This window comes from Bacillus rossius, chromosome 1 (genome assembly GCF_032445375.1).
Source record: "Bacillus rossius redtenbacheri isolate Brsri chromosome 1, Brsri_v3, whole genome shotgun sequence".
Classification (NCBI taxonomy): Eukaryota; Metazoa; Arthropoda; class Insecta; order Phasmatodea; family Bacillidae; genus Bacillus; species Bacillus rossius.
In genome coordinates this window covers 24,277,185-24,294,200 of record NC_086330.1, presented here as the reverse complement: position 1 = coordinate 24,294,200, position 17,016 = coordinate 24,277,185, and the positions used below count along the sequence as shown (strand labels likewise).

Here is a 17,016-nt window from a genome sequence, read left to right as displayed (position 1 = left end):
AACCGTTTTTATATGCATGTTGCAGAACCGAAATGATTTTTTTTGACATATTGCTTTTCCATTCTGCTGGCAACATTACCTGTAGCCATTTCCAATTACGCATTTGTGATTATTATTATTATTATTATTATTATTATTATTATTATTATATGGTATACTTTATCTATTTCTGTGCTCCAAATCTTAGAGTATATATGACCTCTCATAATTGTGATCTGTGAGAGGCACGGCTCTGCCTCTTAATACTGGGTTAGCCTAAATGATTCATCGGGTTTTAAAGCACTGTTTATCGACAAGTATATAACTTACAAACATGGGTGATACATGAAAAGACACATAATGCCGAAGGGCAATAAAATTCTCTTACTGTGCACTTTTGCACTTGCAACATCGTAACTGTGAAACGGGAATGATTAGTGTAATTCCCCTTCCTCCCCCATAGGAATCCTACGGATTGTCTTCCCTGCTCTGAGAATGGAGAGTTCTGCTTCTGTTGTGAACCTATTAGTTGGCCTAGTGGGTTAAGATATCAATATAGCATGTGTGTTAGCTAGAAGAATAGGTTTAATTCAGCAGGAAATGATCTCAAACTGCTTCCATACTGGTTAGGTCAATTTTGTTATTCAAGTACGAACTATATAAATAGTCTCTCAGTCATCATATTGCCGTAAAAGTAAACAGATTTTAAATTGATGCAAAAAATGATTGATATTCTCATATTAATATAGTACTATTATTATTTTATATTAGTTGATCATTAAGATTTTGTGAATCTTGAATTTTTGTAAAATAGGTATTGTAATCACAAAGAGAATTCATCTGCTGTATCTTTTTTATTTTATGTCACTCAGGAAAATTATGTGAATTGAAGTTGTTATAAAAGAAATAATATAGACTATGCTCACACAGTAGGTAAATAATATTAACTCTTGGGATATTATTTTTTCTGTATAATTCAACCAGATTTTTTTTTTCCCCTTCCCAGACTATTTGTAGGAACATATTGCAGTGAAGTGTTCTGCAGTTCATGTTTAAAATGTATTCAACAAGATTTACATTACTACAATGAAAGTTAACTTAAGTTTATTTCCCCTCCATCTTGGATCAAATACTTAATTACTTTTTTTTTTTATCATGGGCACTGATGTGACAGGAATAGCTGCAGTAAATTTCACAATTTTGTAATCAGTCACAATCTCTTACTTGTCCAAATGTGGCTAGTTTTTAAAAACTTAGGTACATAAAATTATGTTACGAAGAACTATATGAAATCACAAGTTGGAGGGTGACCTGTCCACTTAAAGATACACTGAATTAGTGACCTGTAGGGGTTATAAGTTCTTGGCAGTTTGAATTGTCGGAAGAGATACATAAATGATTTTTAACTTTTTTTTAATCATTCTTATTTAGTACAATATCTGAAATACTGAACTACGCAGCTAACGTTCCTTTGAAAGTACTGTGTGTCTTTTTTATTATTGTGGCTGGGAATATTTGCAGTGTAGACGGCACTGGAAAGGAAAGCACAGTTTTCGACTGGCGGTTGTGTAGTGCCTCTCCGCTTATTGTCTGTGGTGGTCGGTGGTGGTGTTTCAACACTCGCCTCGTAGCAGTAGCGGCTAACCCCGGTGGAGGGTTGCAGTCTGTGGCGGGCCCCGTGACCGCGAGTGCGCGCGGGCGTGTGATGCAGGTTCCAGCACGGACCAGGACAGCCTGGCGTACCGCCACACGGACACGGACTCCGGGCTGGGCCGCGCCACTCCGCCGCGCCGGGCGCCGTCCCCGGGCATGGGCAGCATGCGGCACCTGCCCTCGCCCTCAGGTAGCCCCCTCCTCCGCCATGCACGCGTCCAGAGAGAACCTGCATGGTCCTCGCCATGCGAGGAATTATACCAAGTCGTGTGTGTATGTGTGTGTGGGTGGTGGAGGGGGGGGGGGGGGTTTCAACATGTGAATGGATCTTGCAATGTTCCTTTTTTGTTTTAGCTGGGGGGTAAATTCATTATTTTCTGGTTTGGGATATTAATTTTTCTGTATAATTCAACCAGATTACCACCCCCCCCCCCCCCCCCTTCCCAGACCATTTGTAGGAACATATTGCAGTGAAGTGTTCTGCAGTTCATGTTTAAAATGTATTCAACAAGATTTACATAAATGAAAGTTACTTAAGTTTATTTCCCCTCCAGCTTGGATCAAATACTTATTACTTTTTTTTTTATCATGGGCACTGATGTGACAGGAATGTTTCGAAACAAATAATGTTTTTAATATTTTAACCATATTTTATGAATGTATGGCCATTTAACATATTTTTTTCTAACATCATTGAATGTCATCGTGTGATTTGTCGACGCTTTGGCGGCACAGCGCTTTGAAGTTTGAAAGAGATTTTAAGCACGAGGCGCAGTGTTATGATGGTTTTTGTAATGTTAAAAAAAGTCGTTTAGGTCCGACAAGAGAAGGACCCAGTTTCCGCACCAGCTGTAACTGACGGGAGCGTAATGTTGTAGTAAAAGTGTGTATCGGCACTTATTTACCGTCAGCGTTTTCGCTAATAAGTAATTACTGCAATAAACACGCAAATTAGCGTATATTAGATCTTTTCTGATTTTAAAAGTGTCACAACTTAATATTTGGAGCACAGAAAGTTATAGGTAGGCCGCCAATTTTAATTATTGTAATTGGTGTTAGCGTTGGTAGTGTCAAAACATAAAGCTAAGACATCTACTTTTATTGTTTGGGCTATACGTTTCAACCCCATTAAGCATGGCTGTTGTTAGTGTTTTCATGGACTGTTAGGTGGTAGGTGTAGGTTGACCTCCACAATACTGTATCATGCACCATGTTGTGCTATGTTGGGCTTGTACACATCCTCCCCCTTCATTAGCATATCTTGGATTTGATACTGTTTTCAAGCAAGCCAGCCAGCCAGCCTCCAAGAAAATCCCAACAAATCATTAAGAAAAAAAATTGCATTATTAAGGGCTACAGACTTTTTTTTTCTTTATGATAAGATTTTCAACAAGTTTTATTCTCTGTATTTTTTTTCCTGTGATTCACCTTTTTCGAGTTACCTTTAATGAGAAAGTCATGAAAAGTCATGAATAGGTAACACTGAGATGTTAATATTTAAGATTAAACCTCAACTGCTCTCCATTCTTTTGCACCAGTATAGTTTGGGAGCTGCATTGTAAATAATCTGGTTTCCTCAAAATGTTTCAAGGGTGCTGCCCCCTAACTGTAAATTTTCGGCTTTGTTTTGGCCACACTCGATGCTTCTGATTACAGATATGTATCTGTGTTGCTTCCATTCCATAGTATTCTCCCATATGCCTAAATAATTGTGTTGGAGGTGTTTGTCTTTGTGAATCTTTGTTTTGAACAGTAGCAGTCGACTAGCACACACATGCCTCCCCAATGCATAGAGCAATGGAACATTATTACATTACATTTTATTGTATATGAATGTTTTTTTTAATTACACAAGGTTTAAAAAATAATTATATATACATGTGTATCTAAAATATCTTGGGTATCTCAGTTCCTTACCCTTGCATCTCTACTCGCAAAACTGTGCAGTATTCCAGTATGACCTAAAGTGAAAATTATTTTGTCAGCTTGACACGTCACCTGCCTGGGGAGTAATTCAGTTGCTTTGAGGTTGGTTTGTTCCTTTCTGGTTTTGTACATGTATACAACTGTAAATATTGTACATTATTTACTGTGTGTCTTTGCAGTATGTGTTGTAACAACTGTAAACCCCCCCCCCCCCTTTTTTTTTTTAATAACTTTAAGAAGTGTGAATTTTTTTTGAACCTATTATGCAAGAAAAATTCTAAAGGCTCAGCTCCTGTCTCCATGTTGGACTATTGCATTTTCATCTTCCCCCCCCCCCCCCTCCTCCTCCAGTTACGTTGCATGTTCCACAATATACTGAGCATCGCATATTAATTTTTGCTGATAATTTTTTTTTACACCAGATATATTCTATATATCATTAATTTGTAAAAATTGAGGCAAATAACACTAAATATTTGTCCGTTTGTGTGACAGTCGTTCGCTAGAACACTAATGGCCAGATATCATTCTTAAAACTAATCTGAGGTTCAGACACGCGTCAATAAATATTACATTTCTAACAATTATTTTATAATGTTTTAGGTATTGTGTAGAGTAATCAGAAATAAAAACATTATGTAGCATGTTGTGAAGAAACAAAAATTATAATTTTAAACATATTACTTACAAAATTTAATAACACCTTATCTGTGAAGGATTACCATGAAAACAATATATAAAAAACAAAAATATATATAAAAAAATTGATATAAAAATATTTCTTTGAAGTACCATGTGTTTTACATATTAGTAATCATTATGTCTCAATGTTTTGCTTTTGAGAAAGCATGTTATCCCTTGTCCAAAATTATTTATCCAGTATTTTCTCTACTTCAGTACCTCAAAAGGCATTATTGGGGCCTGACAAATTCAAGTGAAAGTAAGTTTAATTTCACAAAATTTTGCATGCACTTTATAGTGCATGTTCATTTAGGTACCTTTTTTTTATGCAGAACTGCTTCTCTAAAGCAAATGGGGACTTATTTTGGTTTCATATCCCTCCTTGCTGAAGCCTAAAAAAAGTGACATCTGCAAAAAAAAAATTCATGCCTGTAACAAAATATTGAAAACTGCCAGCATGCTTTACCGTAGCGTGCCTGGTGACTGGCTTGTTTGCGTAGGCCCAGGTTCGTTGCCACCTGGTCTCATGACGAAGCGCCGAGCGTTCGACGATGGCTCCAGTGACATAAGCTCCACGCCCAGCTCCATGCTGGAGTACACAGGTCGGTCATGCACGGTGCACTGCTTCCAGCCCCTTTAGGCATGCCCTCCCTCTCTTCCATGCATCCATTCATGCTTCTGCCTGCCACTTCAGTTCAGATGAAACCTGCTTTTTTACTTCCGTTATGTTTACATGTAGGTTAAGTTGGGGTGAATCAGTGGTGAGGTAAAATGGATGTAACATTTAAAAAAAAAATTCTGACTTTTATGTTACTAGATTAATTTAAAGTATGCCAAGATGTTACTTATACGTTTAGCATGAATAAAGAACTGTTCAAATATCTACTATAAAACAATTTTTCACTGTGAGAACTTTGTATATGGAATGTGAGGATATCTTGAGGTAAATTTAGATTGTAATTTCAAAGATGGCAATAACAAGTTTCACAAACTGATTTTGTAGTGAAGCTGTATGCGTGTAAAGTATTTTAGCCACAATTTAAGGCTTGCTTTTACAGTTTTTACTTGAGGTAAAGTGGTGTTGCTCAATTTGATTATCATGCCAAGTTTTGTTGGTATTTTCGTTACCTGTCTTTGCGAGACTGCCTAAAAGTGATTATCCTACCTCCTATGCAAAGAGGGATTAAATTGGAATGTTCGTTGCATTAATCATGTTTACCCATTCTTAACATTCTTTCGATAAACAAGATTCTACAGTCTCATTTTTAGGCCACTTGAATGTTTTGTGACACTTATTTCACCAAAACTGTAATTTTGACTGATTACGATGCACTTTTACAATATAATAATTTGTAATTAAAAATGTCTACTTGAAAAAATAAATTGCAAGTATTTGTGTTTTTGAAAAATGTACAAACATCATAATGTAAAACTGAAACTGTATTTACCTAAATCTAATGCTGTGATTTTTACTAAAACTATGGAAACAAAACATGGGGGTAGCATTATAATCACAAACTTGTGTCTTGGCCATTGGGAACAGCTTAGTTGCAAAACTACCAGGCTCTGCTTCTTAAATGTCACTTATATGACACTGTTTAGACTGCTGTCAATTACTTCCTCCTGAACATCCACTTAGTTTTAAAAAAAAACTTCATGCTGTGCCTGTAAACTGCATCTTTTATGTGGGGCTTTCTGAACCTCTGCACATGCATGACAGATGAGAGATGCAGGATAAAAGAAAGGGTGCAGATGGAGTTTGTTGTTGGGGTTTCCCCATCCCCCCTACTTCTTTCACTGTAGCTTCTTTCACCCTCCAGATGACCTACTAGACATAATTTATCACCACATTCTTTTCTTTCTGAACAACGGTCATAAAAACACTATTTGATTCTAACTGCAGCTTTGTGTTTCAATAGAAACAATATAAATCACACTACTGACAAAAGTGACACCAGGAAGGGTTGAGTAAAAATTGAATAAATATAATAATTTTAAAATGCTGTGTACTTGTTTTTTGATTTTCAATCCAATAAGTTTTTTTTTAAAAAAATCATAAATTTTGGGGGTCACATTATTTTCAGAGTAGCATTATTTTTTGGTAAATACATTAAGTAGTAACATTATTTGCAAGATCAGAAACAAAATAATAAAATATTTTTCCATCTTTGAAATACCTACATACAGTTTAGTACAAACTTCATGCTAAAAAAAAAAAAATTACATTCATTGCATTTAATGTAATAAAAATTAGGTTTTTTTGTGATTTGAGTTAAATTTTGATTAAAAATGGTAGTTTCATGAGTTTAGTTGCATTTCAGTGTTTTGGTTTCATCGACGTTCTGTTGGCGGGGGTTGGCAACGTGTGGGTGCCGGCAGGCCCGCGGCTGTACAAGCAGCCGGCCACCAAGTCGAACCGCGGCATCATGCTGAACGCGGTGGAGTACTGCGTGTTCCCCGGCGTCGTCAACAAGGAGGCCAAGCAGCGGGTGCGGGAGGAGATCGCCCGGTCGGAGAGCAAGCACTTCCTCATCCTGTTCCGGGACACGGGCTTCCAGTTCCGGGCGCTCTACTCCTACTGCCCCGAGCGCGAGGACATCACCAAGCTGTTCGGCACCGGGCCCAAGCAGGTCAACGACCGCATGTTCGACAAGTTCTTCAAGTGAGTTTCCATGCTCTAGCCTCAAACAGAAAAAGACAATTTTATTTTTCTCTTCCTCATTTAATTTTCTTTACAGTTTTGCACAATTTTTTTTTGGTTTTTATTTTAACTTACAGGGTGTCCACATTCTGGAAAATCAGGGAAAGTCAGGGAAAAGTCAGGGAAGTTGAAGTTTCCTGTAGCCGCACCAACTCCTCTCCATTAGTCGATCCAAAATGAAAAAAATATATATTTTTTTCTTCCTCATTCCCAAGGCATAAAATTAATATTCTTTACAGTTTTGCACAATATTTTTTTTGTTTTTATTTTAACTGAATATTAAAAAAAATCCTTAAATATCCTACAAATAAAAGCTGCGTGGAAGTAATGTAACTGTACAAATTGTTGAAAACATATTTTAATGATCTATTTTACCCTATTTCTCCATGTATAAGCATGCATTATAGATAAATATTTCTTAGATATTCAAATTCTACGATTTTGCCCATGATTACTCTAAAGTATTCTTTAACATTTTTAAATATTAAATCAATGAAGATGTTGAAGGTTCAAAAGTGGACACAGTCATGTAAACAGCAATCGATTACAAAAACACATTTTTCTTTTATTTACAGCCATTTTCAATATGGGCATCAATATTATCCATATTAATTTCTTTTTAAAGTAATTTTTTAAAGTATTTATTATTAATTTATTGTAATCAACGTTCCAAATCTTAAAACGTTACAGCATAATGTTAACCCTTCACTACATGTAGTTAGTTGATGTGTCTGTAAGGTTGGGCCATCAAAGGCATGCAGAGCTTCAGTAAAATATTTTTTAGTTAACAAACTGCTCAATCTTTTTGGAAGGATGTATGTGTGTGAAAAGCATTTAAAATTAAAGAGTCTTTTCACCCACCTATACAAGTGGTGATATTTATTGTATGTGTTTTTCAGTCGATGAAAATGGCCAAAAGAGTAACTCTTAAAATGTTTTACAAATTATAAAAATTTGGGCTGCATAATTTTAATAGGCAGGAATGAGTCAGAATTAATTGTTGTTCTGTGATAGAGTCCCTCTGTAGTTCCATACATGAATGTGCTGACTAAACACTGCATGCCAGTTCAATGCCTTGGGCATATCTGCGAAGAGGCATGTTACGTGTGAGCCAGTTTTTCTTATAGCTTCTGTATGGCATGAACACAGCCAGGTGGCCATCCTTAAAAGAACATATTAGCACGTAGAGCAAAATTTTACTAACACTGGTAATGAAAAGATAGAAATAAACTTGCACTTAGTAAATGTTTGAGGTCAGGGCTAGAGGGCTTGATTTGACATGAGAATTACTGTATGGGCGCCACCGCATGAAAGGGCACACGAACCTGGCGGTGACTCCTCTGGGGGCGAGCTTCGGATCTCTAAATTCTGCACACCAATTACCAAGACCTGGCCCGCTATCAGCGTCGGGCACGCTTTAATAATCAACACAGTGGACTCTAAGGGCGTCCTACGTGCCGCCATGCAGTAGAGGTTATACACGTAGGCACAAGAAGAAAGGAACCTCATTTAAATCACTCATCTAGGATTATTAAGAAGTTATCCGCTCACATACACATAGTCCTTTAAACAGTTAAAACGCCCGAGGCACGAATCAGTTTATGTTGCGGTGTGGTTCACACATGTATCCACACAAAGAATTATTTAATGGTGACTAAATACTAGCGGAGACTGATGAGAATAATTATTTAAATAGCCCGCCGGCCGAGAGTAGCCCCGAGGAGAAACTTAAAGACTTCAGAGCGTGAACGGAAAACTACTCATCGGTGAATACAAGCGGTGATGTCTCCGGGGTGCTGCCGCGTCTGCTCTTGGTCGGTGATGCACTGGGGTGAGCGAATGCTCTGCACGGGCCACATGGCGTCTTTTGTGCCAAACCAAACTACCATTCCTTTTTTTTTTTGATTGTGCGCCAAGGGTTATTAAAAACTAGACACACAAAAAAACACAATTACTGCGCGCTTTCTCGCGGTTGTAATAATTAAAACATGTAGTAATTTAAAAAATTAATACTGCATATTAACACTAACAAAACAAAACCCTCCCAGCCGATCTGCTGTGGCACAAACCATTGAGGATAAAAAAATAAAAGTTTACAAGTTAATTAATATTAATATTAATGTAAGGAGCTGGAGCACTGCAGCACGGTGCCGGGAGTGATGAACACGTGTCGGGAACATGGCAAAGTTGAACAGGCTCTGGGGCTGAAGCCCTTGTCGACATCATGTAATGGATAAGTTTATGATTTTTTTTTAATTCCCAGAGATGAACTACAAGTATTAAGAAAAAGGTTATGAATAAAAATTTTGCTTTTGAACCTTTAATTTTTTTAAGTTAAATTGCTTAAATCTAAATTATAAGCAGTATGTAGAAAATAGATTAATATTTCAATATGGTTACAGTTAATGTGTTTGTGACTTAAAGTCAGTTACACCATTAGCATGCAAATGTTATCTTGTTTCATTTTCTGTTGCGCCATTGTGTTTTGAGCGCTGGGCGAAGATCATTAGGAACTTCAAAATTAGCAGATATTCAGGGTGAATAATAGACAGTGACCTTGGATCGCCACTGTGTGAGAAGACGTGTCCGGAATTTTTACTTAATGGAGGTTATTTTAATTAAACGTAAATAATAGAGCATTAATTACAAAGTTTCAGATCAGTGTTGCAGTCACTTCTCATGTAAAATACCCACATTTTAAAGTTTTGAAATGCTCGTTATTTTAATACTTTAATAAAGTTCTTTATTCCATCATAATTCCCTCCCATATTAAACATAAGCATGTCAAAATCTATCAATATTTTTTGACTGCTTCAGTTTTTATAAGTTTTAAATATCAGCATGTGTTCTCAGTTGTTATTAAAAATGAAGACAGCGGCCACATGTTCTGCTATCTTGTGGCAACTGCATTGATAATTTGTTCATCGTGTTACGATCGATTGTAGTGACTTCATATTGTTCCAACCCACCAATAGAAATGCACATTAACATTTCTTCAAAATTTGCTGCTGCCTGTTATCGCAAATTGGGAATGTATGAACTTCGTAGTCCCACCATGTGTTGGCGCAACATTGAGAGAAATTATCCATGGATCATTGGATCGTGGATCTAAGAGCAGAATGGTGCAACAAGCCATTAGCATCTTTGTCCAACACTGCCTCCAGCATCTGGTTGGATGAGCTGTGTTAATTCCACCATCTTTCTTTGGTTCTCGTCACGCTTCATCATTTTGTTTAGTTATTCTTCGTCAACCTGCACTCTCTTTACATCCCCTCCTCCAAGCTCCTTAATTGTTCTTGTGATCTTTTTTACGCTTTACTAAAGCATTTTTGTGGTAATTTCTCCACATAAGTTTTTCCTGTTTATGCTTTATCATTCTTGATATTTCTCTCAACTCAGTAAGATTATATTACTTTGTTAATGTTTCTCACTAGTACGTACATCCTTGTTTTTGATCCTCCTGTTTCTCTTGAAAGCCAATGTACTTCTCAAAAAATTTGTGTTGGTGAAGTGTTAACTGCGAACGTTACTTGTTTGCAGATACAACTCCGGTGGTAAATGTTTTTCCCAAGTGCACACGAAGCACTTGACCGTCACCATTGATGCCTTCACCATCCACAACAGCCTGTGGCAGGGCAAGAAGGTGTCGCTACCGAACAAGAAGGACATGGCACTCGTCATTTAGTTTGTAGTTCAGCCCCCTATCATTACCCGACTGAATCAAAATGTAAACTAAGCCTTTTGAGAAGTCGCAAAACCATAAGCAAGCTAAGTGTCTGGCAAAGATATTGCCTTGTGTAGTGTATCCTGCGAGACTGTGTGAATCTTGTAAATCTTTTTTTTTTTTTTTTTTTTTTATCAGTTGTGTAATTGCTATAGTTTATAAAGTGTGTGTGTGTGTGTGTGTTGTAATGCTGCATAATTGACATAATTAGTTATGTAAAATATTGTAACATTCCATGTATTTTCTTAATATGAGATTTTTTGATATAAATTTTCTTGGTATTACTTTGTTTCAATTACTGTGCTGTTTCAATAATTGTAAAGGTACTAATTTTTTGGTTTATAAAATATGTATTTCCTTAACTTAAAAAAAAAAAATAATTCAGTTGATGCCATTTGCATTTAACTTGTAGCAGAAGTTACTAGCAATCTAGCATGTTAAAAGAGATTTGTTTGTGTGTATATAAGGCCACATCAGAAAATTCACTCTTGGTTAAATTGCATTGTGAAGATTTCCCGGTGGCAAATAACTTAATTTTACAGCAGTGTTGTTATTAAATTTAAAATAAGTTAACTATTAAGTAAATCATGCATCCTAAATATAGACTAGATATTTGATCATGTTGTGTGAGTCGTAGCATTTTATATCTGATCCTTGTAATAATATAATATGAATATTTATCACTTGTGTGTTCCTGACATGGTATGTTAAATTAACGTCAAGATAATTATGGTTGTGTCTTTTCATTGATTGTGTGTTAATTTTTTTTTTTAATTGTTGCTGCATGCTCATTCTTTTTGCCAGCAATATTAAATATTTTAGGTTGTGTAGCATTTCAATTAAATCTTAAAACATTGAATCAGTTTGCAATTTTTCAAATAAATTTGACAGGAATCTCCATCTGTGCTTAGTCAGGATGGATTTTATCGTAACCTACATCACTAAAATAACATTCTATCACTGTAATGTTTTTCCTTGTGCCACTGGCTTCCCTGATACTCCGTCAGGCAGTGACACGCATCGGCCAGGCAGCAGTGTATGTGTACCTCTTGTTCATCCATCTCGAATGACCTGACAAGCTGTGGATTTTGCACAGGCTGAGGTAATTGCATTTAACTCAAATTCCACTCATTAATGCATCAGTGTGGTTTTTTTTATTATTGTCATTTTTTTCCTTCACATTCCTGTACGTTTAAAACAAAATTTTTCTGATCCCTTGAAAGCCTTCCACCACTAATATTTAGATCATTACCAAAAAAAACCTCCACCAACTTCTCAAACACATTTTTATTAGTTTATATTATATCCTGTGACAGTCTTCTAAGTAAATACACATCTCTTAAGATACCAGTTATCAAATAATATTTAACGGAAAAACTGAATTGTAACTTGTTTACTGAGATGTCAAGAAAAGTGTCATGAAAGTAGTAGTGCTGTCAACCACAACTGTTTTACTGCCTTGAATACCATTATCATTTCGGCTACACATGACCTAAATCAATGCTGTATCAGAGAGAATATAAACAAAATAAAATGGAAAATTGCTGAAGAAACACAATAAATTCTCTTTTAAACAAAAAATTTTCAATACTGTACCATTCCTTTAAAACGAATCTAATGCTTTGCCTTGCAACTTTCCACAACCACATACTTTCTTCCTGCAGCAAGATTTCTTATTCCTTCAGATTGTTTAATCATTTAAGTTTTACAAAAACCATAAATGATCACAACTGTAAACTTTTAGCAATCATTGCAACATCTTTTTTTACAGATACAAACTCACAATTCACGTGCAACATGTCCATCATGTGATAGGCAGGTTGTGAGAAAAAACAATGTACGTAAAAAAAAAATCTCCTGGCGGGTCACTGGTGGAAACCCATTGCTCTAAATAATTTTAAAAAAAAACTTTCTCAGTCTGGCTATAAATATGACTAGTAAACAGCCTAAAAAAAAACTGAAATAATACATAAATTCAACATGGAGCACAAAATTAAATTTAATTGACCCAAAAAAATTAGATTTGGTGAATAAGTGATAACTGTTTGCATAAATTATCTAGTCTTTCATCATGTTGCACCAAATGAAAGCACCTTTAAAAATTATGCAGTAATGTTCCTGATTGATTCTGATGAAATGGCAATAAAGAAAAGTAGCAACATGAATGACACAATGGCATTTTATATTATACTATAAAAAAATTCTTCAGGCTAAAACTTTGGTACCCCAACACAAAACATGAAGAGGATCAAATACATACAATATATATGTTGGTCCCATTTAATGTAGAAAATAAATAAAAAACTATTTTTAACATGCCAAATTTTTACATAGTAACTGCTTCTGTTGAGTGTGATTTGTAATGTAGAATTTTGTTTGTATGTGCAGTTAATAATGTGGAATTAGTAATTTTGTAAATGTGGAATTCTGATATTGAACTTAAAATAACCAATCCTTTTGTTATGAAACAAATTCTGTTGTGTTTAAAATACATTTAATTCATAAAATGCTCTTCATTGATGTGTATTTATTGTGGTTATTTTGAGGGAAGTACATTTTTTTTAATCTTCAAAAAGTAAATTGGTATGCTTGAATCTGTGATGTGTGATAATAGGATCTTTGTTTTTTTCTGTACTTTATTCTTTCTGCTCAATCTCTTCGTTTAACTTGAAGTTTTATTATTATTAAAAATCTGAGGTTGTATTAATGGTGAATGTTGATACTGTGCCATGTTTGTCAAGCTTATCATACAGTTAATCTTTGTCAGCTTAGCCTTGCAATGTGGTTGTGACAGATCAACTGAAAATGTTGCATAACTGGAAAGTAATTGAATTAATGGTTTTGCTGCTATATTAATTCCAACATGATTCACATGCTAGAATCAACTCAGTCATAACAATAGTTTAATATAACTAAATTTGTTCATGTTTGTGAACCCTTTCACGAATTGTAACCAAGAATAACATACACTTAGTTATGCTGTGAACCAGCATTAAGGCTGCCTTTTAGGCTGTTATTCTCATTGTTTGTGTCATGTTAATAGGTGCTGAATATACATATATATTTTGTCATTGTGAAGAGATGTCGCTGTGAAAGAACTGGAAGATGTGTGTGCTTACTAATCTGTACATTTCTTTAGTTGTTTTTGTTTTTTTTACAAGACTTGCTAATTTTTATCATCTGTAAATATTATGTTTTTATATATATATAAATATTTATTGATTACTATCGGGTCATTAATTGTTAGTGTCAGATCAATAAACAAATTTATCTCGTAATATCATACTGGTGTTTATACATTTCTTATCCTTACGTACATATTTGAAGAGTGGAAGGGTGAAATTTTTGGAAAAACATGAAACATTTTATGGTTGATGCAAAATGACAACTAAACAATACTAATTAATATTAATACATTAAACTTGTACGTGGAAAAATTAGTGAATTTTTATGATGCGCGTGCACCATGCAACAAAATTTTCACAGGGAGATGGTGGCTCCATGTGAATGAACATAAACCCATGTACATATAGTAACTTTAATAAACATTAGGGGACATGCCAAATGTATTGGTGTGCCAAATGAAACTTTGATAGTGAAACTACTGTGGAATACATTTGATACACTAAAATAGTTACCACAAAGAATAATTTCATGTTTTAAAACAACTTAATTTATACTGGTATTACAACTTTTTTTCAACAGGTTGCCTATTAATGTTATGAAATCATCCAGTACCTTTTTTTTTATACAAGCGACAAGCTACAGTGAAAATGTGCAGAAAATCACCTGGACATATGTACGTTTTGGAAAAAATAATTTAAAAAAAAAAAAACAAGACTGTCCAAAAAAATCTTTTATTTAAAACCAGCATAAAAAAACTACTCTCTTGAAAGAATAATTAATCCTCAATATTGGCAAACAGACTAACTTCAAAACATAATTTCAAAGTCATCATATATAAACTTTGCTGTGATTAGTGTCTTGTTACTATCCTGGGTTGCTTAGCCAGGCCAACCTAGTAAATAACAACCTGACCTTGCACGCATCCAGAATGCTTCATTTGGCAAAAATGTGATTCGTCAGACCACATTACGTTTCTCCAGTCAGTTACTGTCCACATTTGATGATTTCTAGCCCATTGAAGATGCGTAGGGGGACACACCACAACGCCGAAATGCCAAATTGACCACAATGCCGACAGCTAGAAAACTGCTGTGTACCACAACGCCGAAAAATGTAATTGCAGGACTGCCACAAAGGTTAGGTTCGGTTAGACTAGGTTAGGCTAGGTTAAGTTAGGTTATATTACGCTAGTTTAGGTAAGGTAAGGTAAGGTAAGGTAAGGTAAGGTTTGATCGGCGTTGTGGTACACAGCAGTTTTCTAGCTGTCGGCGTTGTGGTCAATTTTGACTTTCGGCGTTGTGGTAACGACCCGATGTGCAGCTTTATGTGCCTGTTTGAGCAATGGCCTCTTGCGAGGTGACAGACTCCAAATGTTCATTGCATGCAGTTCCCTTCGCAATGTTCTTTCACTAACAGGTTGGGATGGACATTTTCACAGAGTGCATCAATTCCTGTTGGGTTTGGAAGCTACGTATTTTGATTCACAGGCTGTGAAACATATCTCCAGTCCCTCTCACCCATGTTGACGTACACTGTCCGCTTGAAACGTTGTCTCGCTGATCACTACTACCTTGTGCTCATGAAGAGGCAGTGTGCGTGCAGTTGGGCACGGGAGACTTTTTGCTGCACCATCTGTACATGCTTGAAGATCCATCTGTGCGTGCGCACTAGGGTGGCTAATTTTTTGTCTGATGAGCTTATTAGAGTTCATGTACTATGTCTTATATGAGTTATTTGAGTCAAGTGAATAATAAAAATATAACTAGTATTAATCATACCTATTTATGATTTAGAGTATTTTATTCTCACTGGATTCTGGAAAATTCAGTGATGTGAAGGTCTTTGAGGTCAAAGAAAATTGTGTGGTTACGTGAATTAAATATGACATAATATTGGTAATGGCTTTATGTTTTTCCCATTTTAAATTATTTTTACCCTACAGTTTCAATATATGGCAATTCTGAAGGAAGCGTCTTCAATGAAATCCAAAATTATTGTTTAGAAAATTTGTAAAATGTTTTCTAAGATAGCATTGTGATGCTTGAATTAGTTTACCAGTAGTTTACCCTTTTATAGAGTGGTTATATTAGATTGGCTGCATTAAAAATACGGTAAAATTCTTTGAATGTCTAGCTATATTAAAAATCTACAAAATAGTAACAGAATTTCTGTTAATTAAATAATTAAATGGTAATATCCGAATGAATATTAGATTTCAACTTTAAATACATTGTTTTATACGGGAAAACTACCTACACAAAGCGCTCAGAATCTAAAAATAACATGCAACGTTTAAGTGAGAAATTCTTTTCTCCAAATTTTGATGTCCTAAAATAACGGTGCGACGATTATGTGCATGTGACGATTAAACACAGTAGTCCTTGTTAAACTAGAAGAGCTAGCCACCGTATCCATCATGATGGAAGGTGTAAGTACAGTAAAACTTGTTTAAGACATTCCCGCACAATACGATTTCCCATCTAATACAGTCAAATGTTTCTGTCCTGCCATTTTCTCCATTGATTTTTCTCTGTAACAAGTGGCAAAAAAAATTAATTTCCCATATGAAACAACAATTTTTTAAATTCTGAATCTATTATTATTTAGGATATTACAGTTTGCTTATTTAACTAACAGAAATATGAAGTACACTAGAGTCCCGTTATAGCGAGGTGTCACGGTTCCGGGTTTGATCCTTGCTATAACCGTGTCCTCGCTATAACCGAGTTGGACAAATTTTGGCTCCCAAAAAATAAAAATTAACCGAAAATAGCATCAAAATTGTGTTTAAACCTGTATAATTGGAAAATAACATGTTATATTAACGAAATCTTAATTTCTGTGAGCAGATGTGTGAATTCTCTTTAAAACGATACCCCATAAGTACGGATGCGATCGCCGATTGCGTCAAAATAACCAGAATACCCTACCACGCCACGTAAGTATAGCATCTCAGCCCGCGGCCGACGCAGCATTGTCCTGCTATCTATTACCGACGCGGGCTGTCTGCTGGCGGCCATGTTGGTTCGGGATGTTGCTAACAGGTGGTGCTAGTGTAGCGCGACAATTTAATTCCTTACAAAAAAGCAGGAGTGCGGCTGCGGCAACGCACGTACGCCTCAAACGAAATAGTCGCTGGAAAACTATACTTTTTCATTTAAAGAAACCTGTCAACTTTGGGATTAAACTCAAACCATCACCACCCCTTTCCCGGACAAATACCCCA

At 35.6% G+C, this 17,016-nt stretch overlaps 1 protein-coding gene across 4 annotated transcripts in view; it reads left to right on the top strand.

The window, feature by feature from the left end:
• LOC134533243 (patronin) overlaps positions 1–13,942 on the top strand; it is a 206,227-nt gene extending 192,285 nt beyond the window's left edge. For all 4 annotated transcript variants that reach the window (XM_063370655.1, XM_063370682.1, XM_063370673.1 and 1 more), the window contains 4 exons: positions 1,691–1,822; positions 4,740–4,841; positions 6,619–6,901; positions 10,481–13,942. In XM_063370655.1, coding sequence (XP_063226725.1) covers positions 1,691–1,822; positions 4,740–4,841; positions 6,619–6,901; positions 10,481–10,625 — 662 coding nt within the window. In that variant the 3' untranslated portion in view covers positions 10,626–13,942. The remainder of the gene's footprint in view (positions 1–1,690; positions 1,823–4,739; positions 4,842–6,618; positions 6,902–10,480) is intronic.
• Positions 13,943–17,016: the final 3,074 nt, after the last annotated feature.